The sequence below is a fragment of the Neoarius graeffei genome, chromosome 20 (assembly GCF_027579695.1).
Source record: "Neoarius graeffei isolate fNeoGra1 chromosome 20, fNeoGra1.pri, whole genome shotgun sequence".
NCBI lineage: Eukaryota > Metazoa > Chordata > Actinopteri > Siluriformes > Ariidae > Neoarius > Neoarius graeffei.
The window spans coordinates 21,317,040-21,342,698 of record NC_083588.1 but is presented as its reverse complement, the minus strand read 5'-3'; the positions used below and the strand labels follow the sequence as shown (position 1 = coordinate 21,342,698).

General features: G+C 40.2%; 1 protein-coding gene across 6 annotated transcripts in view; it reads left to right on the top strand.

The window, feature by feature from the left end:
• Positions 1 to 25,659, top strand: part of LOC132868486 (ubiquitin carboxyl-terminal hydrolase 22-like) — a 182,480-nt gene that overhangs the window by 138,382 nt on the left and 18,439 nt on the right. For all 6 annotated transcript variants that reach the window (XM_060901398.1, XM_060901401.1, XM_060901397.1 and 3 more), the window contains 4 exons: positions 4,496 to 4,662; positions 13,506 to 13,653; positions 13,948 to 14,053; positions 16,339 to 16,497. In XM_060901398.1, coding sequence (XP_060757381.1) covers positions 4,496 to 4,662; positions 13,506 to 13,653; positions 13,948 to 14,053; positions 16,339 to 16,497 — 580 coding nt within the window. The remainder of the gene's footprint in view (positions 1 to 4,495; positions 4,663 to 13,505; positions 13,654 to 13,947; positions 14,054 to 16,338; positions 16,498 to 25,659) is intronic.

The following is a 25,659-nucleotide window of genomic DNA, read 5'->3' as shown; positions in this document are numbered from 1 at the left end:
AGTTGCAGACCTCAAACTAGACTCAGATGAAACCATGGTTTCCTACGATGTCACTTCTCTATTCACCTGCATTCCCACCACAGAAGCAGTCGAATCTGTTAGAAAACGACTCTTTCAAGACAACACCTTACTGGATAGAACAAACCTCACCACGGATCAGATTTGCACCCTGCTTGACCTCTGCCTGACCACCACCTATTTCCAGATTAATGAAAGTTTCTACAGACAGAAGCATGGATGCGCCATGGGCTCACCGGTGTCCCCTATTGTGGCCAATCTATACATGGAGGAAGTGGAACATAAAGCTTTGACCACTTTTTCAGGAGTTGCTCCCAGCCACTGGTTCAGATATGTGGATGACACCTGGGTTAAAATCAAAACCCATGAGGTGGAAGCCTTCTCTAAGCACATCAATGCAGTGGATATCAACATCAATTTCACTTGGGAGGATGTCAGTGGGAATAACCTAGCCTTCTTGGATTGTGATGTACACATTGGACAAGACAGAAGCCTTGGCATCAAGGTCTACAGGAAACCCCCCCACACAGATCAGTACCTACTCTTCGACTCTCACCACCCACTGGAACACAAATTGGGGGTCATTAGGACCTTGCAACACAGGGCTCAGAACATTCCTACAACGGTAGAGGGAAAAGAGAAGGAGCAAAATCACATCAAGAAAGCACTTCAGAACTGCGGGTATCCCAACTGGGCTTTCTTCAAGAGCATAAAAAGGAACATAACGGACAAGGAGGATAACAGGAACAAACGCAAGGACATTGTCATTCCCTACATTTCTGGTCTATCTGAGAAACTCAGGAGGATCTTCTACAAGCACAACATTCCGGTACATTTCAGACCCATCAACACCCTGAAGCAGAAACTGGTCCACCCTAAGGACAGAATACCCAGACACAAACAGGACAATGTAGTGTATGCAATTCAGTGCAGTGAGGAACGCACAGACTTGTATTTTGGGGAAACAAAACAACCACTTCACAGGCGCATGGCTCAACACAGGAGAGCCAGTTCCTCAGGTCAGGACTCTGCTGTCTATCTTCATCTTAACAACAAAGGACACTCATTTCAGGATTGCAACGTACGCATTTTAGCCAGAGAGGATCGTTGGTATGAACGAGGAGTTAAAGAAGCCATTTTTGTCAACCTGGAACGGCCATCACTGAACAGAGGTGGTGGTCTAAGACACCATTTATCAGCCACCTACAATGCAGTACTTGGCACACTTCCCAGACAACTGAATGCACACGAAAACCCAGCTGTTTTCAGTGACTCACAGGAGGACAGAGAGAACCAACAACCATTGATCACCCCAGTGACTCTCGAGGCCGTTCACACCCAGCCCCCAGTGACCCACACCAACAGGATGACTCAATGACACCTTAGGATTGCTTTTCATCCATGAGAGGATAAATACCTGATACTCCCTATTAGTCAGACAGAACTGAAGAAGCCTTTTGGATGAGAGGTGAAACATCTTCAAGAATCTTCAAGCAAGTCCAGTTGCTCTCTTTTACCACCCACAGTTTACTATGACCTGGATGACTGAGAATCTTTACAGACATACTGGTGTGGATGGATTTAATTCCTAATAACCCTTACAACTCGCGAAGTGTTGGTGACATAAATGTACTGCCTTGGTCAGTCAAGATTTCTTTGGGAATCATGACTCGGGAGATAACACAAAAGAGCACCTCCGCAATACTGCATGCTGAAATATTGTGGAGTGGCACCGCTTCCAGATATCACGTTGCATAGTTCACCAGAGCTAAAATAAAGCAATTATCCCTGTGCTGAGCAATCTAATGGCCTGACAAGATCCATGCCAATTCTTTCGAAGGGGGTCTCGATTAGAGGGAGAGGGTGCAAAGATGCTTTTGGGGTGGCCATGGGATTTACTAGTTGGCATTCGTAGCATGCTGCATGCTACCAATGGACATCCCTGCAAATCCCTGGCCAATAGAGCTGGGCCATTATTTGGGCTCATGTTTTATCTTGTCCTAAATATCCGGCCATCGGATTAAAGTGAGCCTTGTGGAATACAAGTTCTCTACGACTCTTTGGGATTAACAGTTGGGTTAACTGTTCACCGGTTTGAGTGTCCTGTATCACTCGATACAGCTTGTCCTTTATAATTAGGAGGGACGGTGTCATGTTTCACTGGAGAGATTGACCATCGGTTACTCTCATTTGGTCAAACGCATGACGCAGAGTCTCGTCTCGCAACTGCTCTAATGGGGAATCCCTGAGAGAGGGAGGACAGGCGAGCTGCTCCTCACTCCTCGTATTGTCCTGATGTGGTGCTGACGTAGGTAACTCTGTGACAGCTTCCCCAGTCAATGCCACACCGGGATCCCCCCCCCATGACACATTATTGTAGGACCCACCTCCTACTGTATACTCCATTAAGCCTCTAAACCCTGGCCAATCAGTCCCCAGAATCAGTGGGTGGGTGAGACACTGGTTAACCGCCGCCTTTACGTCATGATTTTCTCCCCGAAATAGAATCTGGATGGACATTAATGGATAATTGTGAACATCCCCATGCACACACAGAACCTTCACCACTTGTGCTCTCCCCAGTGCCTCACCTTGCACCAGGCTTTGGTGGCTTGAGGTCTGATTACAGCCGGAATCCACCAATGCATGATGCATATCACCTTGAACACTCACTGGTATATGATTCCGGTGAGTGATGCCAATAACAAAGGTGAAGTCTGGGCTGGTATGCTGGCGCTGTGGGGAGCCTGGGCATCCCCAGGGTCAGTGTTCCTTGATGGAGGTGGAAGCTGCGGTCCAGATCCCCAGCATGCCAGAGACCGCCCTCAATTGGTCACCCTCTGCACACAGTCATCAGCAACCAGAGAAGCCTGTTCAGTGACAGAATGCTCCTTCCCAAGTGCAGGACAAACAGACTTAAAAACTCCTTTGTCCCTCATGCCATCAGACTGTACAACTCCTCTCTGGGGGGGAGGAGGGGTAACAGGAGGGCAGAGGATGGGAAGGAGCAGTAGCCTAGCCTAACAATAAGCAATACCGGACAATGTGCAATATCTCTCCTGCCCCCCCCCCCCCCCCTTTTATTTATTTATTTATTTATTTATTTATTTTACCCTCCCCCCTCCCTTCCCCATATCTTATTCTTTTTATATTTGTATATGTAAATAATTTATTTTAATTTATCTAGAAGTTTTCTCTATTTATTTTCTCTGTTTATCTGTAATGATGCTGCTGGAATCTTAATTTCCCTGAGGGAACCCGCCCAAAGGGATCAATAAAGTTTTATCTAATCTAATCTATGGGGAATTCTGAAGAGACAAGTTGAGCATCACTCTCCATCCAGCATCCAGTCACTAAAAGAGGTCATTGTTGAAGAATGGAAAAAGATTGATTGTTGCAAAATATGTCACCAACTTGTTCATTCCATGCCTAGAAGACTTGGTGCTGTCATTAAAAATCATGGAGGCCATACAAAGTACTAAATGTAGTAGTTTTTGTTGTGGGATGTACTCATTTTTGCACCACCCTAATTTGAGTAAAACTGAAAAATGTGTAATCCAAGTTTATATTATTAACCTTACTTTCACGTTAAACAAATGTTATATTAAACTTTGTCTTTTCAACATTTTGGAAATCGTTTGTGTTCATTGAGATATTGTTTAAAATGTTACTTTTCAAGGAGGGTGTACTCATTTACGCTGAGCACTGTATGTATGCATGTGTATATATCTATGCACACACGTATTCTGGTCGGGAGAGAGCGCCTCTCATCACTCTCTCCCTCCTTTTCTACCTTCCGTCCTCACTGCAAAACACACAAAAACAATGTTAATTGACAGCAGGTGTACTGACTTTGCCACTCATCTTCCCTGACCCTGCCCTCCATTCACAAACCAAGGCTTGGCTACGCCCCCACTGCCACACCCATACAATTGTATGTTCCCACATTTGTGGCATTAGTTTGGGGAAGAACCACATATTGGTGTGTTGGCCATGTGTGTTTGTTTTTGTACCAGTTGAAGCATTGTGGGCTAGAAAGGCACTGTCTCTCACACACACACACAGAACAGTTTTGCAGAGGCTGGCTCATCTTCAGCACAGCACTGATTCATTCATCTTCTCTGCATCACACCCATACCAAGTAAACTTACAAATTCCTAGAGTGTGTTCAGTAAACTGGACGGAGCAGGTGGAGGGGATGAGTGTGTGAGAGAATTTGTGACATGTACCTGGAGTCATTGTGGTCAGAGGGAATGCTGATGCTTTGAATCAACTGTGTGTTGGTGTATGTATCAGCAAGAATCATGAAGTCTGTTTTGTTGTAAGTGAAGAGGACATGGTCAATGTGGATTCATAGTGAAAATATTTTCCCTATATTGCTCTGCCTAGCTCATCTCATTCAATTTGTATTCATGTAGTAATATATGCTTGTAATTGACCCATTTTGAGGTTTGACTTGCACACACGTTTTCTTCAGGTTTACGGGGCTTGATCAACTTGGGCAACACTTGTTTCATGAATTGCATCGTGCAGGCACTCACACACACGCCACTGCTTCGTGACTTCTTCCTGTCGGACCGGCACAAGTGTGAGATGCAGGCCAACTCCTGCCTGGTGTGTGAGATGTCTCGGCTCTTTCAGGAGGTGAGCCTAATTTTTTTTCTTTTTATTGTTATTGTTTATTCGCATGTATAAGGACATTAAATTGTATAATAATAGCAATTTAAAAAAAAATATGCAGGGGAGGCCAGAAACTTATATGGTTTTTCGTGGGCCTCCCCCAAAACTTAAAAATATGAGAATGTTAGCATTGTAGTTAAAGTATACATATGTAAGCAAACAAAATTAACTAATGAAAGAAACAAATCAAAATTATATAAATAAAATATCTATATACATCGGAAGCTTACACATATGAAAAACATAAGAGTCTTGAAATCTATGAAATGAAATTCAAAATTAAACTAAAGTTATTAAACATAAAAGGAAAAGCGGATAACTGAAACAAGGAAAACAAACAAATCAGGTGGAAGTAGTGCTTGGGTGTTTTATGAAATCCATCTTTCGAAGTTTTTTGAAACTGGGTAATAACAGACAAATTTGCTGTAGTTGGCTTAAATTGTTCTATATGGTGGGGCCTCTAAACATTATTGTAAATTGTTTTTGACTAGATTTTGTCATAATTGGTCTTAAAAGATTCTGCTGTCTTGTACTGTGGTGGTGGATATCTGAGTTGAAATTGAGAGAACCTTTGTATTGATCAGGTAAACGAGCAATTATGGACAATTTTATAAACAAATAAGGCAATTTGTAGTTTGTTGATGTCATACAGTCATAACTTTTAAATCATGAAACAGAGCCGCTGAGTGTGCTGTAAAAGAGGCATTGGCTGTGATTCTAACAAAGTGCTTTTGTAGTTGATAGAGTGGTTTGATGGACGTTGTGTAAGTACTAGCCCAGATAATATTGCAATATATTAAATAAGGATATATCAAACTGTAGTAAAGGGTCATGTTTCGTGAGAGCAAGGTTTTGACTTTTCTTATGATACCCACGTTCTTGGAAATTTTTTTGCTAATAAAATCAATATGATTCTTCCATGTAAGTTTTTCGTCCATCAACATACCTAAAAAGCGAATGTGACTTACCTGATTGATAGGTTTGTCATTTATATAGATTCTAGCTTTCTCTTTATCGTATTTCTTGTTCCTCCTGCAAAGATAATGAATTTTTTTTTTTTATGTTGAGGGACAATTTATTCGCCTTGAACCACTGATTTACCTTGTACAGTTCTTTATTTATAGATATCACTAAGGTGTCACAATTTTTGTGGGACATAAATAAATTTGTCTCTCTGCAAATAAAAATTAATAATTTCTTTGATACCAATGCCAAGTCATTGACATAAATCAGAAACAAAAGGGGACTGAGAATGGGTCCTTGGGGTACACCACGTTATGACATTTTGGGAAGAATTGTTATTTCGATTAGAGACAAACGGTTTTCTGTCAGTCAAATAGTCTTTTAGCCAATGTAGGGCGGAACCGTTAAATCCATAGTTCACAAGTTTGTCATGTAGTATGTTGTGATCTATTGTATCGAAAGTTTTGGAAAGGTCAAGAAATATTCCTATAGCAGGGCTTTTCAAAGTGTGGGGCGTGCCTCCCCTGGGGGGCACCAGAGTTCTTCAGGGGGGGCACAATGTGAGGAAAAATAAACCAGAATAAGTTTCTATTGTGGACATTTAGCGAACTTCAGCTAGCCTTTACCAAAGACAAAATGGATCGATTTTTAGTACCTAAAGCTACAGTGAGTGAGGAGACCGAGTCTGGGCCAAGCAAAAAAACAGACCCTCCAGGATGTTGCGATTTGCAACTTCAACGCAAATTCAACCAATCCCCGCGAATTCAGGGCGGTGCTGCAATTATATCCAATCACCGCAACTTTCCCGCAAATTTGACCAATCATTGGCGTCGTCTTGAGGTGACGTCGACAAACGACCTTCCTCCTTACTTCCGTGTATACGTTCAAGAGAAGCAGCATGCGCGCAGTGTTGCCAGATTGGGCGGTTTCAAGTGCATTTTGGCGGGTTTTGACATATTTTGGACTGGAAAACATCAGCAGTATCTGGCAACACTGCGTGTGCGAGTCAGTGTTTATGTAGGCTTAAATTCTGTTACTGAAAGTGTGTTATGTTTACAGTGAAGGACTGTGTGCACTTTACATTATTTTTTACTTAATACAAGAAATTAATGGATGCCAACATTTTTGCCAAAATGGTATTTTATTTTCCATTGTTTAGGCAGCTTCAGCATCATACTGTGAGATTCTGTTCAAATTGTTGTTTTTCTTCTATGAAGCCTGAGCCATTTATTTTATTAGTTTATAATTATGGTTTATTTAGTCTTCAGGAGAGACTGCCTGCACACAGTACTAGTATTAATAGTTTTTTTTTCTTACATGAAAGCTGAGGCATTTATATTATATTTTAAGGTAACTTCATGTTGTGCTGTGAGGTTCTATGCACTTTAACTTTTGAACCAACAGGTGCATTTGGATAAGTAAAGCCTATTTTTCTGCATTTTTGTACTCCTGGTAATCTTTTATATTGGTAAAGTTGTTTATAGGGCCATTTCTCAGTGTCTTTGTTTTTTTAATCAATAGTTTTTCAGTAATAACTTAATATTTAACATATCACTCAATTTTAATTACAAAAAGAGAAAATCGCAACAATTTCTCGCAACTTTCACTTCCTCCCGCAATGTAATCGCAACAAAAACCTAAAAAACACCGCAACTTTCATCGCAATTTTTTGGAAAACCCCCGCAACATCAGACATTTTAGCCCACAACAATCACAAAAAAGGCCCGCGGAATCCTGGGGGGACTGAAAAAAGAAGGAAGTATGACCATGATTATTTAAAGTTTGGATTTTCATGGACTGGATCTGAAGATGCTCCACTGCCACAATGTGTTGTCTGCCAAGATGTGCTAGCTAACGATGCTATGAGATGTTTAAAATGTGTAAAACAAGATGTTTTAAAAAGCACAGATGTTTAAAATGTGAAAAAGAAAAAAATAAAAATGTGTACAACAACCATTTTTTAAAAATACGAATGGAACATTAAGTATAGCAACAACAAAAATTGTGGGGGGGGCGCTGTTATTTATTTGTTCTCCGAGGGGGGGCTGACTCTCCCACACTTTGAAAACCCCTGCTATAGTGTATTCATTATTTTCTAAAGATGTAATGATTTTATCAACAAATTGTAAAAGTGCCATGTATGGCGAATATTTTTTCGAAATCCATATTGATGTGTATATAAGATATTATTAATTTCTAGGTGATTTATGACCTGTTTATAAACTACTTTTTCCAGGATTTTTGAGAAGGCCGGTAAGAGAGATATTGGACGATAATTGATGAATACGCAGGGATCTCCAGCTTTTGAATGAACCCTTTATTATCACTGTTGCCAGTGAAATTGACCATCAACCTGTTCTTACAGAGGGGGAACAGGACAGGAAGACGGGGATAAAAGAAAAGGAAACACAACATAACGAGAGATAAGGAAAAAAGAACACCCCACCCACTATGCTCCTGTCAGGAGTACAGTGTGGGAAAACCTTTGCACATAAGCACACAATAACACAAGTACACTTTAAACACGGGACTTGGGGGGGGGGGGGAAGGGGGGAAAAGAGGGGGCAATCGGGGGGGAGGGGAGGAGGTAGAGGTAACCCGGCATGAGCAAGCAGCCGTCCGCTCCTGCAGCCATGAAGGCCCTGGTCACGCACCCGCTTGTCACACTGGGGATGAAAATGGCGACCGCTGAAAGTTGGAGAAGGAATGCGAGAGCGTCTCCCAGCAGTGACCTTCAGGGGGAAATGTTGCCTCAGCAATGGCCTTAACCGAGGCTGGTGCTGTCTCAGGGAGCCGAATGTCGATAAGATATAAATTGTTTGGTCTTTCCAGACGCAGTCTTTGCACGTCCACACCGCTCATCCATATCTGTCCATTCCGTCCATTCTGTTCAAATTGGTCTCCGAAAAATTTATTCCTTGCAAAGCCGAAAGCTTCTCCAAGATAACAACCGTGTTGTGATTCAAGTTCTGAATATCCACAGTCTGAGTGCCAACAGCTTTGCCCACCGCTCCAATCATATCGGGCAGCTTTGTGGGGCTTTGAATAGCTGTCACCGTTGTCTGAGTTCCTCAATATACCAGGGCAATGCCTAATCCAATCAGCAAAAGTCCTGTAATCATGGTTCCGAATAGGTAGATATTTTCAATGTCCTCCACAGAAAGAATCGCCAGGAACACGACTCGCCACCGCTCCCACGCGTCCATCGTGTAACCAGCCGCAAACATTCCGGCAGGACAGGCGGGTTCCCCCAAACCCAGGGTTCTCGTCGAGAAAACTGTGTCAATTTCGTTAGGAGACCAGTTTATCAATTCCATGCTTTTTTTAGTTTAGAAAGTAATGCGGGAAGAGTCTCTTCAAAAAGTACATCAGACGAGACAAGACAAAGAAGCACAAGCGGGGGGAAAAAGGAGGGAGAGGGAGAGCAGAGAATGTGACTGCCTTCCGTGGAAGCACGGAGAGAAACCACTTTGGCTATCTTTAAGTCTGTTGGCACTATTCCACTTTTCAGAGAAATCTTAAAAACATGTAATTGGCTCTAAAATTTCAAGAATAATCTGTTTTAAGAGCAGGGCACTTATTCCGTCTTGACCAGGGGCTGCATTTTTTAAATTGATAATATCGTGAATTTTTGTCTTGGTAGGTTCTTCGAAAGAGCTTATAGATGGGTAAGAATTTTGAAGATATGACTAGGGAGAACGATCAGTCACATCTATTTCTTTCTCCAGAGAGGGGCCAATGTTCACAAAAAAAATCACTGAATTTGTCAACTATGGCTTTTGGATTAGATACCTCTAATTCTCCTTCATGAAATTTAGTAGGAAGAACATTAGTTACTTTTTTTCTGTTAAGAATTTCATTGATTAGTTTCTAGGTGTTTCTTATGTTAGTGGATGCAGCTGTAAATTGGTCTTGGTAATATTTTCTTTTGAATTTACAAATCAGACTGTTAAATTTATTTCTGTACGATTTATATCTATGTAATGTTGTTGGTGTAGGATTCTTTATATATTTCTTGTAGTGTCTATTTTTCATATTGGAGGACTTGCGCAGGCCTGTCGTGAACCAAGGCTTGTCGATACCCAGGTTGCGCTTTGCTGTAGTTGTTGTAAGTGGGAAACGTATCAAAATGCGAATTGAAAATTTGTTGGAAATTGCAATAAGCAGTATTTGCATTTGTGTTTTCATATACACCTTCCCAGATTTCGTCTGATAAAACGTTTAAATCTGTCGATATTATTCCTATTAAATTTTCGGCACTTGCGTTTTTCACATTCTATTTTCTTATCTCTATTACATGCATATTTTGTAATGTAGAATATTGGAAAGTGATGGGATATATTTGCAACAAGGAGACCTGATGTGTATGAGTTTGATAAAGAGTTCATCATAATATTATCTATTAATGTTGCTGATTTGTTTGTTATTCTTGACGGTTTGGTGATGGTTGGGTAATAGCTACACGAATACAATGTATTTAGGAAGTCTGCAGTTAATGAGTGATTTTCATTTTTTAAAAGATCAAGATTGAAATCACCGACTAAGTAACAGTTTTTGTCTTCCTTATCAATAGCATCTAAGATTGGGGTAAGGTGACTTATAAATGTTTTTATATCCGAATTTGGGGGTCGATATATGCAGTCTATTATAAGACCTTTTTCCATTGTAGAGGAAGATGTAGGGATTTCTATCAAGATTTGATTCAAATTTTTCTTCTTTTACTTGTACGGCAAGATCCTTTCGTTCTTTGAGTTGAAGGCTCTCGTGTATTAGGATAGACACTCCCCCACCCAGTCTCGTCAATCTACAACTATGTACAGAAGCGCAATTAGGTACATCATACAGATGTCAAGTAGAATCTTGTAGCCATGTCTCAGTGAGACCAATGATTGAAAACTCATGGTGGAGAGTGGACAGGTAATGTACGAAGTGGTTGTGGTTATGTGGGAGGCTTCTAATATTGAGATGTAAAATTGAAAATGTATTGTGGAATAGTGTATTGCACAAAATGTTAAACGAGTTCTCTGAGTGGTACTGGCATGAATTGCTTTTGGAGTTTCTTAAGAAATTTATATCAGGGTTCCAGTTATCTGTATATTTAGAGTCATTTTCATATTTGCTATTCAAGAAGAAAGGATCAAAAATCAAACTGTCATTTTCAAATATGTTTGGACATATAGTTTCAATTCCTTGTTTTCCTGTACCAATAGTAGTAGTGGACATACAGGTGCTGGTCATATAATTGGAATATCATGAAAAAGTTGATTTATTTCAGTAATTCCATTCAAAAAGTGAAACTTGTATATTATATTCATTCATTACACACAGACTGATGTATTGCAAATGTTTATTTCTTTTAAGTTTGATGATTATAACTGACAACTAATGAAAATCCCAAATTCAGTATCTCAGAAAATTAGAATATTACTTAAGACCAATACAAAAAAAGGATTTTTAGAAATGTTGGCCAACTGAAAAGTATGAACATGAAAAGTATGAGCATGTACAGCACTCAATACTTAGTTGGGCCTCCTTTTGCCTGAATTACTGCAGCAATGCGGCGTGGCATGGAGTCGATCAGTCTGTGGCACTGCTCAGGTGTTATGAGAGCCCAGGTTGCTCTGATAGTGGCCTTCAGCTCTTCTGCATTGTTGGGTCTGGCGTATCGCATCTTCCTCTTCACAATACCCCATAGATTTTCTATGGGGTTAAGGTCAGGCGTGTTTGCTGGCCTGGGGTTTTCATTAGTTGTCAGTTATAATCATCAAAATTAAAAGAAATAAACACTTGAAATATATCAGTCTGTGTGTAATGAATGAATATAATATACAAGTTTCACTTTTTGAATGGAATTACTGAAATAAATCAACTTTTTCATGATATTCTAATTATATGACCAGCACCTGTAGTCATAAATAACATACATGTACAACAATAATGACAATACTAACAAGAGGATCATCATCTCTAATGTATATCAGGGTTGTGTTTCTTTCGGATGACTAGTCTATCATAATTCAGTACAGCATACTCTCCACGATTTCTTGTGGCTCTCAGTTCCGGGAGAAGTTCTGCTCGTTTTTTTTCGAACTGCCTCGGAAAAGGCTTCATTGATGTAGATTGGTGTGTTCTTTAGGTGAGATCTTGCCCGCTGTTCCGATGTGCCCTTTCAATCTCGATATCCTTTGCTTCCAACTTTAGGTTCTTTGTGAGTATGTCTCTTACCTTGATCTCAGTGTCTGCCCAAGTTTCCCTGATATTGTCTCCTTCAGTCCCACCAATGATGATATTGTTGCGTTGGCTTTGATTCTCCAAGTAGTCGACCTTTTTGGCCATCTCTGATTCATCTTCCGGTTTAGAATTCTTACTTGAGTCTTTGATTTGAAGCTTTAAGCGAGTCTATTTCGGCTTGCGAGTATTGGAGGGACGTTTTTAGGTCCTGGACTTCCCTAACCAGCGAATCAATCCTCTTATTCGATGAGTCCATTAGCATTTGGGTAAAGTTTTGGAAGACAGATTCTTGCCTTTTCAGGAGGTCTTCATAGTACTGTTTGTTTTGATTGAGCATTTCTTTCACGGTTACCACGTCATCATCGGCTGGCACCTTTTGGCCCCGTGTGTTAGGCATGATTGCGGAATGATGAGAGGAATGTTCCCATCTGAATAATGATGAGAATAATCTTGTTTGTTGATGCGTGCGCCCACCTGAGAATTGGTGTAAAAGATATGCTGCATTTGACTTACCTTGGAAGTGGGAACTCTGAACTTGGAATTACATGATTGTGATCTTTGTGCATTCAAGCTACAAAGTGTGGGGGGGGACATCAATTTCTTCATGTTAGTCTTTTGTTAGGAACAAGCTAGTCAGCTAACTGTGATGTACATTTACATCCTCCAGCAAACTGTATAGTTAATGTTATAGATTTAACAAGCTAATATTCTGTGTTGGTTGATCTAAAGCAGGTTGTTGTATATGTAGCATAACTCATTTAAAAGTAAGGACTTTTGGTAGGGACTCTATAAGGACTATTTTGTTTACTTTTTGTTGTTGGAAGCCAGATTAAACTGACATTGCTTGCTGAGCTTGGAGTTGAAGAGACCATCCTGAGTTCCTGAGTAGGAATTCTGAGTTGAAGGGGCATCTTTGTTTTTTTGTTTTTCCTAATTAGGGTTGCAGAAAGTATAAGTTACAACCTTCTATAGAGTGGCGGGGGGGCTCAAGTCTGTTTCTCATGAGCCGTGTGGATCAGAAATATGTTGAGAAAGTGAACAGAAATAGGAAGAGATTTGAGGCAGAAAGGCACATGGACCTTAGATGCCATAGACGGAGATATTTGAATTTTCACTGGTCTTGGGAAGAATGAGGTCAATGTCAAAAACGGCACACCTTTGGACTCTGTTCCCGCCATTCCAGCTGTCCCTTTTACAAAGGCCTCAATTCTGGCTCAGAAGTGAAACAACACAGAGCCCCTGTTCCTCAGTACTCACCTGTAGTACAAAGAATTGTAAAAGTATGGAAAAGTGAGACATGATGTGACATTAACAAAGCAACCGTACCATAGATGAGTGGTCCAGATGGCCACAACTTCACATATTTTCTTATTCCACACATGTTTATTGCACTAAAGAGCTGTGAAGTGTGTGAATACTGCCAGGAGACGAGAAGAAAAAAAATTGATAGAGTGAAATGGAAAAAACTGAGACCACAGAAGGAGTGTGTTAATGTTTTCTTCTGAACTTGTTGAATCTGGTTTGCTTCTAGAGTCAGCGAAAATGTTAAACTTGAGTTATAAATCCCCCCCCCCCCCCCCCCCCCCCCCACTCTCTCTCTCTCCTCTCTCAAGTTCTATTCAGGCCACCGGTCTCCCCACATCCCATTCCGCCTGCTGCACCTGGTGTGGACACATGCACGTCACCTGGCTGGCTATGAGCAGCAGGATGCACATGAATTTCTCATCGCCGCACTGGATGTACTGCACCGTCACTGTAAAGGTCTCTCACTTTGCACTAATCACATATAGATGACTGAAAAGACCTCTGTATGCATTTTGTACCTCTGAGAAGCAATGTCAGAAAATGGAGGGGGGGGAAGGAATAAGAGAAAGTAATGAGACAAAAAAGTGACTGATTTAAAAATGCAAACTGATAAAAGTAGATTGTGTTCAGAAGGTCAAATATGAAATGAGGTTTTAATTGCAAAGCAATGTAAATAAGAAACAAAGTTAAGGATAACACATTCTGAATATGTTGTCTCTGTCTGTCCATCTCTTTCTTTCTCTCTCTCAGATGATGACAATGGGAAGAAAGCCAACAATCCAAATCATTGTAACTGCATCATTGACCAAATCTTCACTGGCGGACTACAGTCAGATGTTACCTGTCAAGTTTGCCAGTAAGGCCAACTTTGTGTCTGTGCGTGTCTGTACACATGCATGTATTTGCCAAGGGTCCAAAAGGATGTGTATTGTGAGGCTCAGTCTGCCTGTTCCCACTTAATTGTGCATTTACTCTCGCGGTCTCTGTTAGTCATTCCCTCCTTCTGTGTCAGTCCTAGGGTTCGTTCAGTACCAGAATTTTGGGTTTGTTACGGTGCCTGGCATGATAGAAACGGTAATGGTACTAGCTTGGTACCAATGCAATAAATAAATATTCACAGAAACTGAGATTAATAAACCTCAAAAGTTGTATTGTTTAAATACCTGTATTAGATGAGTGAAAACAGTGCCTTTCTGCTTCTGTTTGCCTGTAGATAACGGGTGTAGAAAGAACGATTTATAAGTTGGCTAATTTTGACATCTGACTAAGGTTATTTCTATAGCCTTGTTATTCTTTCATTTATGAATTCATTAAGGAATAGACTGTTAAGTAGACTAGGAAGACAAATGGCAGCCATAGTGCTATCATCACAGTGGCTGGCTGCCACCTAGCTCAGTGTAACATTAGGTTGGCTAAACTTATTATAGGTGGGCTCATCTGTTACCTAGATTCAGCATGGCAAATATTCTGAATAAACTAAGCATGGACCAAGCTTGGTACCCATCATTTAGCCATATCTTGCTCTAAGGGCCTTGTTTCTTGACAAGTTTCAGCAATCTAATGTCACTAGTTTGTTCAGCAGTTGCTGAATCCGTAGCGTCTTCCCAGACTCGGCTAGATGCCACACTGCTTCAAGTTATGGTCACTGGTCAGAGGGAGAGCTCTTCCATTGTTAGTGTTAGACTTGCATAACCCCACGAGCTTCTGGCTTAGTCTTGGAGGGTGGGAGAAAGAGCAAGCTCCTGAAGGCAATTTCAAAGTGTTGTGAAAAATGCTGTGAAATGCAGTAATTTTAACTACTGAAATTTGATGATACTGTACCGTTTCAGATGTCAGATTTACTGGCTGTGGTAAATTACTGGTAATCAGAGCAACTCAAGTCTGTCCTTTAGCGCCTTTGCCTGGGCATTTATTGAAATTACACAAATGGTTGCTTATTATTAACTTATGTTGATGCCTCTTTTGTTTCCTTTACCTTTGCCGCTTTTGTTTCCTTTCTTAACCATGAGGATGGAATTACGTTTTAGATGTGAAACAGTGAACAAAAATTTTTTTTAGCGCTAAATCATATTAATACTAGTGCTTTTTCTGATTTTGCAAAGATTCTAAGGTAATTGTCCTCTTTGCTGAGCAGCATTCTTATTGTTTTATTGGATTTACCCCTAAATTCTTGGCTTACTATTCACTGCTTGTTTTTGGGATGTGGGAGGAAATGGAAGAACACAGAGAAAGCCCATGTAAACACAAGGAGAACCAGGACCCTGGAACACCACCCCAAGCAGCATGGTGGTGTAGCGGCTAGCACTGTCGCCTCACAGCAAGAAGGTTCTGGGTTTGAGCCCAGTGGCCGATGAGGGCCTTTCTGTGTGGAGTTTGCATGTTCTACCTGTGTCTGCATGGGTTTCCTCTGGGTGCTCCAGTTTCCCCCATAGTTCAAAGACATGCGGTTAGGTTAACATGGGGTCAGCCTTGGGCTGGAAGTGCCCTTGAGCAAGGCACCTAACTCCCAGCTGCTCCCTGGGCACTGTAGCATAGCTGCCCACTGCTCTGGGTGGGTGTGTGTGCGCGCATGCTCAGTGCTCACTTGTGTGTGTTCACTGCTTCAGATAGGTTAAATGCAGAGGACAAATTTCACTGTGCTTGAGTGTGCATGTGACAAAAGCTTCTTCTATGAGGCCACAATGCAACATATGGTGTCACCTTTGCTGCCCCTTAACTTATTATTTGGTTATTTATGTTAAAGCATATAATTCAGTGTCAAATACAAAAAAAATTGTCCTGTATTTACAAGAGTGAGTAATGTTAAGTCTTGAACTACTTCCAGGTCCTGGGAGTTTAAGGCATTTAATTGAACTGCATTAACTGAAAAGGTGCATTTGAAACCTGAGAGCGCCATAAGCATAGTGTTCTGTGTGCCATGTAAACAGGATTAAAAAGACACGTTCACTGCCGCTTTTGATTTTGGCCAAAATAAGCAAGCAGATTTTAAACTTGGGGACACAAACACTGCTCATACTGTAGATGTTGCCTTCTTAAGCAATCTCTTCCCAAATGGAATGACAACCATGATATAATTGTATGTTGGCACTTATCTAATATACGCGTGTGTATCAACACACACTTGCTTCTCTTCTATTGCAGTGGTGTTTCCACTACGATAGACCCGTTCTGGGACATCAGTCTGGACCTGCCCGGCTCTTCCACACCATTCTGGCCTCTGAGTCCGGGAGGTGATAGCGCCGTGATTAATGGAGAGGGTCACATGACCGGTTCCACCACACTCACAGACTGCCTGCGTCGGTGGGTTCACATTTACTCCATCTCATTCAGTTTAGCTTGATTTTTCTTCAGAAAGTTTATGATGACCCCATGTGTAGCACAAAACGCTGGGTATATGATGATGGTTAATGCAGCTCCTGGTTAAGTGGGTTGTTGCATGTAAATATACACATCACAATGTTCCAACATATATTTGGTTCATTGACATCATATATATAACATAAACATGCACATATTATATCACAGAAAAATGACAGACAATAATTTATATTGTCTCTAATAAATATTTAAATATGGATCAATATCAGTGTATTTCAGAAATTCTTATTCTTGATTTCACAATATTTCTTTAAGCATAGGATTTAGTAGACTTTGGCATCTGTGAAAATGAAATTTAAAATAATAAATTAACCCATAGAGAATATAATTAACCTGGCTGATTTGTTGCACAAACTTGGAGACAAAATAGAATGGCGTAAATTAGCAAAATATCATGAGAAATATCGGTTACCCTTTGACTTGCATTTGACTGGGCAGTGTGACACATAAGGGTCAGATTTTACAAGGGATTTCTTGAAAAGAAAGTGCCACAGAGGGTAATATTTTAACACTAACATTTGGAGACTTGTGATGAAGCGCTTTAGTCTGAATGACAGTTACACCTGTTAGAACTTTTATTTCTTATGTTCAACTGTAAACATATTTATGGGGAACGTGAAATAATAACCTGTACAATTTATGGGTAGTACTAATTTTCTGTATAATGAACAGCCTTTTGTCACTTAAAATATACAACTGTCATCCATGTACAAAAAGTAGTTTACAACAAACAAGTTGACCATAACTATGTATCTAATGTAAATTGATGTAATCAAATTACATATTAACAGTGTAACGAATTGCCTCATTTACTACTTTGCATTTGCCCTCTAATGGATTAGATGCCAGTGTCCGGTTTCTCATTAGGTCAGATATTATCAGGTTTATCCTCTTTGTGCACCGGCTAAACTTTTGCCAGTGTGCCCGTTTTTATTCAAGTTCATATCAAATGTGCACATATCAAATGTGTAAAATATGTGTGCACAGCATGCCTTAAATGAAGGAAGGCATTTGGGATGTAAAATGCTCAGTTAATTTTTTAAAATTGTTTTAATTCACATGAACTGTACAAGTCCAGAAGGAAAGGTTTTCTCAATAAGCTTATCTATACAATGAAGCAGCATTGAGGTTATATACAGCCAGTGTCTGTCGGTGCATTTTTAACCAAATTCTACGAAACATTTTCGAAATATAATACATTATTTAAATCAGTTTTATTTACAGTGATAATGAATGTGTTTGTTATCTGGCCACTAGGTGGTAGAAGTGCATGAGAAATAATGTAACAGTAAAATTAAGCCTTTTAATTTCATTTTGTTTTATTACATGTAACTGAGCTTAGCTTTGTGCATGTTGGGTGTTGCAGTGACCAAAACAAAATAAGTGTAATTTTGTTTAAAAACAAACAAACAAAAACTGTTATTTATCAAACCTAAAGGCAATTTATAAATGGAATTATAAATCCGTGTGTAAAATATGTGTCTCCCTAGTGGTCTGCTCAAATGCTTGGGGGGGGCACTTTGTGCTGTTCATTGTGAAGAATTTTTGTACATTTGTTATTTTTGTGTATCCAGTAGCTGCAGAACATTGCATTTACATTATATTACAGGCATTTAGCAAAAACAATAATAAGTAATAATGATTCTTACACACTACTCAATTCTGATCGTCAATTACAACATTCTGTGGTCTGTTATTTCTGAATAGCAGACCGCTCCTATGAATAACAGACTGTTGCTATGGACACAGTTATACTCTGGAGGGACCATTTCCAGTAATATCAATCCACAGAAAGACATCCAGGAAACTTTTGTTGCTTTAATAATCAAATTAATATCAGTTCCTTCATGACACCGTGTGGCACTCCATCAGAAAATACCATGGAAGATTTTTCTAATATTAAGTTTAATGTTCAATTTAATGTGAATTATTACACTAAGTAAGCTAATCTTAAGAAGGAGACAGAGTTTACATTGCTATGGACACAGTTCCAACCATAAAATCTAATTTATTTAAAGTGCTGATGACACGTTTTTGACATCTTTGGCGATGTTTTGTAACATAAAAAGTAATTCCCGATGATCCATATATTAATTCACGAAGGCGCCTATTTTACAAGTTATGAAAAAAAAACGCGCCTATTTGGGCAAATTTGACGGGGCTGCAGCACCCAGGAGACGAAAGAGGAGGAGGAGCTATATGACGTCAGCGAAAGAACCTTCCTCCTAACTTACCAGTTTGTTGTTGATGCGACAGGTGTTCAGTTTGTCATTATTAGTATTATTATTATACTTATATATATATATATATATATATATATATATATATATATATATATATATATTAGTTATTATGCCTTCGCGTTGTGTTGCCGGCTTTTGCTCCAAAACCCACAAGGATGGGGTAAGTTTATTCAAGTTTCCCAGAGATCCCGAGCTGCATGTGAAGTGGGTGAAGCAAGTCAGGCGCACTTGTGACAAGTGGGAGCCCTCACCAACATCCGTCCTGTGCTCTGAACACTTCGATTTGGATTGTTTTGACACCCTTCCCAGCTTAAAGGAATCTTTTGGGTGTTCAGTTCAGCACAAACGTGTGTTACTACCATCAGCAGTACCTACACAGTGTTGCCAGATTGGGAGGAATCCCGCCCAGTTGAGCGGTTTCAAGTGCATTTGGTGGGTTTTGAACATATTTTGGGCTGGAAACCGTCAGCAGTATCTGTTGCCAGATACTGCTGAAGTTTTCCAGCCCAAAATATGTTCAAAACCCACCAAAATGCACTTGAAACCGCTCAACTGGGCGGGATTCCTCCCAATCTGGCAACACTGCCAGTATTCCGGAGGGGGTCTACTAGTAGCTATGCCGGATCCAAAGACAGTCCTCCTGTCAGAACATGTGTTGTGAAACGACATAAGATAAAGGTTCGTAGAGCTATAGATTCTACATGATAATCATAAATGTAATCATAAAGTCGGCGTGATATCAGTCATGTATTTGCTTGTGAAAGCTTGCGGCTTTCATGTAACTGCCGCCTAGCAACGAGAGGCAAAGGGTAAAGAGGGTAGGCTATCATAGATTCTATTCGGATGAGATCAACACAATTCTAGACTCCCAGAAGAGGAAGAGCTAGCACTAGAGTTCACCGGCGTTTTCATGCGCCATTTCCATTGAGTAGAACCAGAGTAGAACAGCCAGTGAACCGCAGCGTGTTCTTCCGCTGACGTCACAACATGGCCGCGAGCCACGGACCCAGTTTTCTTGCGCTGTGCAATTAAAAGTTGGATATTTGCGTAACAACAGCTTCTTTTCACCTAATTATAACAGAAATCTAACATGTTTGCCATGTTGTATAGTTTATTTAAGAAATTGCATAGAGTCATGTTCGTGTCATCAGCCCTTTAAGCAAAAGCAATAAAATCATTTTTAAATCATTTTTAAATCAATATTGTGTGTCAAATGAATGATTTCTGTAGTAAGTAGTTTTGTAATAAGTGGGAGAATGTACACTGAGATGATAATTATTTGACAAAATAAACTCTGACGGTGATGCAGGACACCAACGTGAAGCATTATTGCATGGCTGCTTACTAAAAAAAAAAAATCAATCATTTGTTGAGCAATCGCTTCATCAATAATTTAACTTATTATTCAATCATTTTGCTTGTTGCACATTATCCCTTACATAATGATTTATGGGTATGCTGAACAACTGCACATGTACAGTTTGACTGTCCCCCTGCATTTTATATATATATATATATATATATATATTTATTTATTTATTTATTTAATTTTATTTTATTTTTTTTTTTTTTAAAGTGAATTATGGTGTGATAACTGGTCTAACATCAACAGTTCCCATTTACATATAGACATTATTTTTGTTATAAAATTGCTGTGTACCTTGTGCCAATGGCACTTGTGGTTTGGACTTGGATGGGCAGTCACTAGAAGATGCCTATGGTGTGAATTCTAGGTAATATTTCTCTGGGCCAGTTAAATGAGACAGCAGGCTATATTTCACCATTGGGTTTGGCTTATGTGTGTGATTCTCACAAAATCTTGGTTCCAAAGATTTCAAACATGAGATTTTTAATAAAGACTTGCAACAACAAATTTCCTTTTTATCCATTAATAACAAACTCTGAAGTATTTGTAAGCATTAATTTTATAACCTTTACTGACAATTTAACACCTTTTGAACATATTTTCCAAAACAATTCCTTAAAAATCGCACTACCTCAACAGTCTGAAAACATCAAGGCCATTAGGAAAGCTAATACACTGATTATTAAAAGTTATGCACCGTCACTTGAAAATCTGGAACAATATATATTTTAAATTAACATTTTTATTTGATTTTGATGGATTTCTCTCATTACTGCAATAGTTTCTGCAATCTACAACCTTTTTTTATTTCATTGAAACCTAGCATATTTTCAAAATGATGTGGCAAACCTGAAAGAACATAATGTATAGAATTGTCCATGCATTTCAAAGCAAGCTACTCTTTGTCCATTCATTAAATTAGCATTAAATAAACAGCTGTTGCTGGATTGATACATAAATAACAATCAGTAACTATAATAAGTGTACTAAGACTGGGATATGATTAAAAACATTATATTCTCGATTATTATGTAGAAAATAAATGAGACAATATTGACACATTGATTCAAGTTCAAAGGGTTCCTCCATTTGAAACCCCCAAAGCAGCATTAGTTCCAACATGGCCACAATCTTCATTATTTCCAATACCATGACCATGTCTGTCTGGTTGGAGTGTAGTCTTCGTGATGTGCTGAGGGAACTTAAGTTACTTCCTCAAGTCTACTAATAGCTGCCGATCCCAGGCTACTTTGAGGAGGAGTCCTGACTGTGTTTTGAGTGTTCTTCCTGGCTTTTCTCTGTGTCTAACAAAGGAGATGCAGGCATAGTGGATTTGTTTCTGTGGGTACTGATGGTAATAGATGGTGTCTGCAATGGTCAACCCCTGGTTGTGCTGCCAGCAATATCACCCTTCTGCCAATACTTTTGCTTAATATGTGCTCAAGCATCCCCCTCCCATAACAAAGTCCATGGGATTCTGGTGTTTCTGGCAAGCTCCAGCAGTGCACGTTGGAAGAGCTGGGAAGGACATAATGGACTTACTGAAAAAGAGCTTGATGCAGTATGGTTACATCTGCCAAAAGTCAGTCCACAAGATCTTCCTCTTCTCAAATTGTTTCCATCTAGTCCATGCACCTTGCTGCCCCATCCCCACTGCTTTGCTGTACCTCTCCTCAGTCTCAGCTCTGACCTCATCCTGGGTTAGCTGTCGATGTTCCTTCCCATGGGCTTTTTCATAGCATAGGGTTTGGATGGTTCCCAGCCCAATTCTTCTTCTGCCCACTGTTCCCATGAGGCCCCTGCGGCATGGTCTTGACTTTGCCTGTATTACAGCATTTTTTTTTCCCTGCCTATTATTGTCAAGCAACCTTGGGTTTTGAGAAAGGCGCTACATAAATTGAACTAATAATAATAATAATAATAATAATAATAATTATTATTATTATTATTATTATTATTATTATCTACTTTGCACTTCCTCTCAGTCTTAACCGTCACTCATGCCTCTGAAACTTTAGGGTCACTCAAGTCTTGGTACTGTAACACCTCCCTTGCCTGCATAACTTTTAAACAACTCCTCGATGGACTTCAAAGGGAGCCTCAGCTTGTAGGTGTTTCTACAGCAGTCAGTGCTATTCAAGCTCCTTGGGAAACCCAGCCATTTCCTCAAGAAGTGACTGACACGCCTCTCGGGTTCTGCAATGGTGGTGATAGAAAACTTGTACAAGAACAGTAGCCATAGAATCCTTGGCAGTATCCTGTTTGGATAAAGCCACACTTTAAAACTCCCTGGGAGGCCTTCTTTGTTGACATTGCTCAACCAACCCTCCAGCTCCTTATAGGTGTGCTTGACTGCCATCCCATCTCTGAGGTTGCTATCAAGACTTCCCCAAGCTTTTTCTGGCTTACCTAAGAGGATTGGGATTTGTTTACCTGAGATGGAAACTTTTTGTTTCTCTTGTTTTTATGACTCTGCCCTTTTTCAACACCAAAGAACTTCCCATGCCAGAAGGCACATCGGGTGGCGCCAATCTCAATTTCAGTAGCCCTCAGCCTCTCATTTATTACATAGCTAGGGTTACAGTGGGGGTACTGGCCCTCTGGTAACTGAGAGAGTTTGACTCTCTACTCATATCTGTATTATGGCATGCCTCACCAGATGGCAGTAGGTATAATTTTTATGATGGCCTTTGGTATGACCTGACCGCAAGTACAGTGGTGCTTGAAAGTTTGTGAACCCTTTAGAATTTTCTATATTTCTGCATAAATATGACCTAAAACATCAGATTTTCACACAAGTCCAAAAAGTAGATAAAGAGAACCCAGTTCAACAAATGAGACAAAAATATGATACTTGGTCATTTATTTATTGAGGAAAATGATCCAATATTACATATCTGTGAGTGGCAAAAGTATGTGAACCTTTGCTTTCAGTATCTGGTGTGAGCCCCTTGTGCAGCTATAACTGCAACTAAACATTTCCAGTAACTGTTGATCAGTCCTGCACACCGGCTTGGAGGAATTTTAGCCCATTCCTCTGGACAGAACAGCTTCAACTCTGGGATGTTGGTGGGTTTCCTCACATGAACTGCTCGCTTCAGGTCCTTCCACAACATTTCGATTGGATTAAGGTCAGGACTTTATTCTTCTTTAACCATTCTTTGGTAGAATGACTTGTGTGCTTAGGGTTGTTGTCTTGCTGCATGACCCACCTTCTCTTGAGATTCAGTTCATGAACATGTGTCCTGACATTTTCCTTTAGAATTCACTGGTATAATTCAGAATTCATTGTTCCATTAATGATGGCAAGCTGTCCTGGTCCAGATGCAGCAAAACAGGCCCAAACCATGATACTACCACCACCATGTTTCACAGATGGAATAAGGTTCTTATGCTGGAATGCAGTGTTTCCTTTCTCCAAACATAGCACTTCTCATTGAAACCAAAAAGTTCTATTTTGGTCTCATCCATCCACAAAACATTTTTCCAATAGCCTTCTAGCTTGTCCTTGTGACCTTTAGCAAACTGCAGACGAGCAGCAATGTTCTTTTTGGAGAGCAATGGCTTTCTCCTTGCAACCCTGCCATGCACACCATTTGTTGTTCAGTGTTCTCCTGATCGTGGACTCATGAACATTAACATTAGCCAATGTGAGAGAGGTCTTCAGTTGCTTAGAAGTTACAGTGGGGCAAAAAAGTATTTAGTCAGTCACTAATTGTGCAAGTTCTCCCACTTAAAAAGATGAGAGAGGCGGGTAATTTTCATCATAGGTATACCTCAACTATGACAGACAAAATGAGAAAAAAAAATCCAGAAAATCACATTGTCTGATTTTTAAAGAATTTATTTGCAAATTATGGTGGAAAATAAATATTTGGTCAGTAACAAAAGTTCATCTCAATACTTTGTTATATACCCTTTGTTGGCAATGACAGAGGTCAAACGTTTTCTGTAAGTCTTCACAAGGTTTTCACACACTGTTGCTGGTATTTTGGCCCATTCCTCCATGCAGATCTCCTCTAGAGCAGTGATGTTTTGGGGCTGTCGCTGGGCAACACGGACTTTCAGCTCCCTCCAAAGATTTTCTATGGGGTTGAGATCTGGAGACTGGCTAGGCCACTCCAGGACCTTGAAATGCTTCTTACAAAGCCACTCCTTCGTTGCCCAGGTGGTGTGTTTGGGATCATTGTCATGCTGAAAGACCCAGCCACGTTTCATCTTCAATGCCCTTGCTGATGGAAGGAGGTTTTCACTCAGAATCTCACGATACATGGCCCCATTCATTCTTTCCTTTACATGGATCAGTCATCCTGGTCCTTTTGCAGAAAAACAGCCCCAAAGCATGATGTTTCCACCCCCATGCTTCACAGTAGGTATGGTGTTCTTTGGATGCAACTCAGCATTCTTTCTCCTCCAAACACGACAAGTTGAGTTTTTACCAAAAAGTTCTATTTTGGTTTCATCTGACCATATGACATTCTCCCAATCCTCTTCTGGATCATCCAAATGCTCTCTAGCAAACTTCAGACAGGCCTGGACATGTACTGGCTTAAGCAGGGGGGCACGTCTGGCACTGCAGGATTTGAGTCCATGGTGGCGTAGTGCGTTACTGATGGTAGCCTTTGTTACTTTGGTCCCAGCTCTCTGCAAGTCATTCACTAGGTCCCCCCCCCATGTGGTTCTGGGATTTTTGCTCACCGTTCTTGTGATCATTTTGACCCCACGGGGTGAGATCTTGCATGGAGCCCCAGATCGAGGGAGATTATCAGTGGTCTTGTATGTCTTCCATTTTCTAGTAATTGCTCCCACAGTTGATTTCTTCACACCAAGCTGCTTACCTATTGCAGATTCAGTCTTCCCAGCCTGGTGTAGGTCTACAATTTTGTTTCTGGTGTCCTTTGACAGCTCTTTGGTTTTGGCCATAGTGGAGTTTGGAGTGTGACTGTTTGAGGTTGTGGACAGCTGTCTTTTATACTGATAACGAGTTCAAACAGGTGCCATTAATACAGGTAACGAGTGGAGGACAGAGGAGCCTCTTAAAGAAGTTACAAGTCTGTGAGAGCCAGAAATCTTGCTTGTTTGTAGGTGATCAAATACTTATGTTACCGAGGAATTTACCAATTAATTCATTAAAAATCCTACAATGTGATTTCCTGGATTCTTTCCCCCCATTCTGTCTCTCATAGTTGAAGTGTACCTATGATGAAAATTACAGGCCTCTCTCATCTTTTTAAGTAGGAGAACTTGCACAATTGGTGGCTAACTAAATACTTTTTTGCCCCACTGTACCCTGGGGTCCTTTGTGACCTTGCCGACTATTACATGCCTTGATCTTGGAGTGATCTTTGTTGGTAGACCACTCCTGGGGAGGGTAACAATGGTCTTGAATTTCCTCCATTTGTCCACAGTCTGTCTGTCTGTGGATTGGTGGAGTCCAAACTCTTTAGAGATGGTTTTGTAACCTTTTCCAGCCTG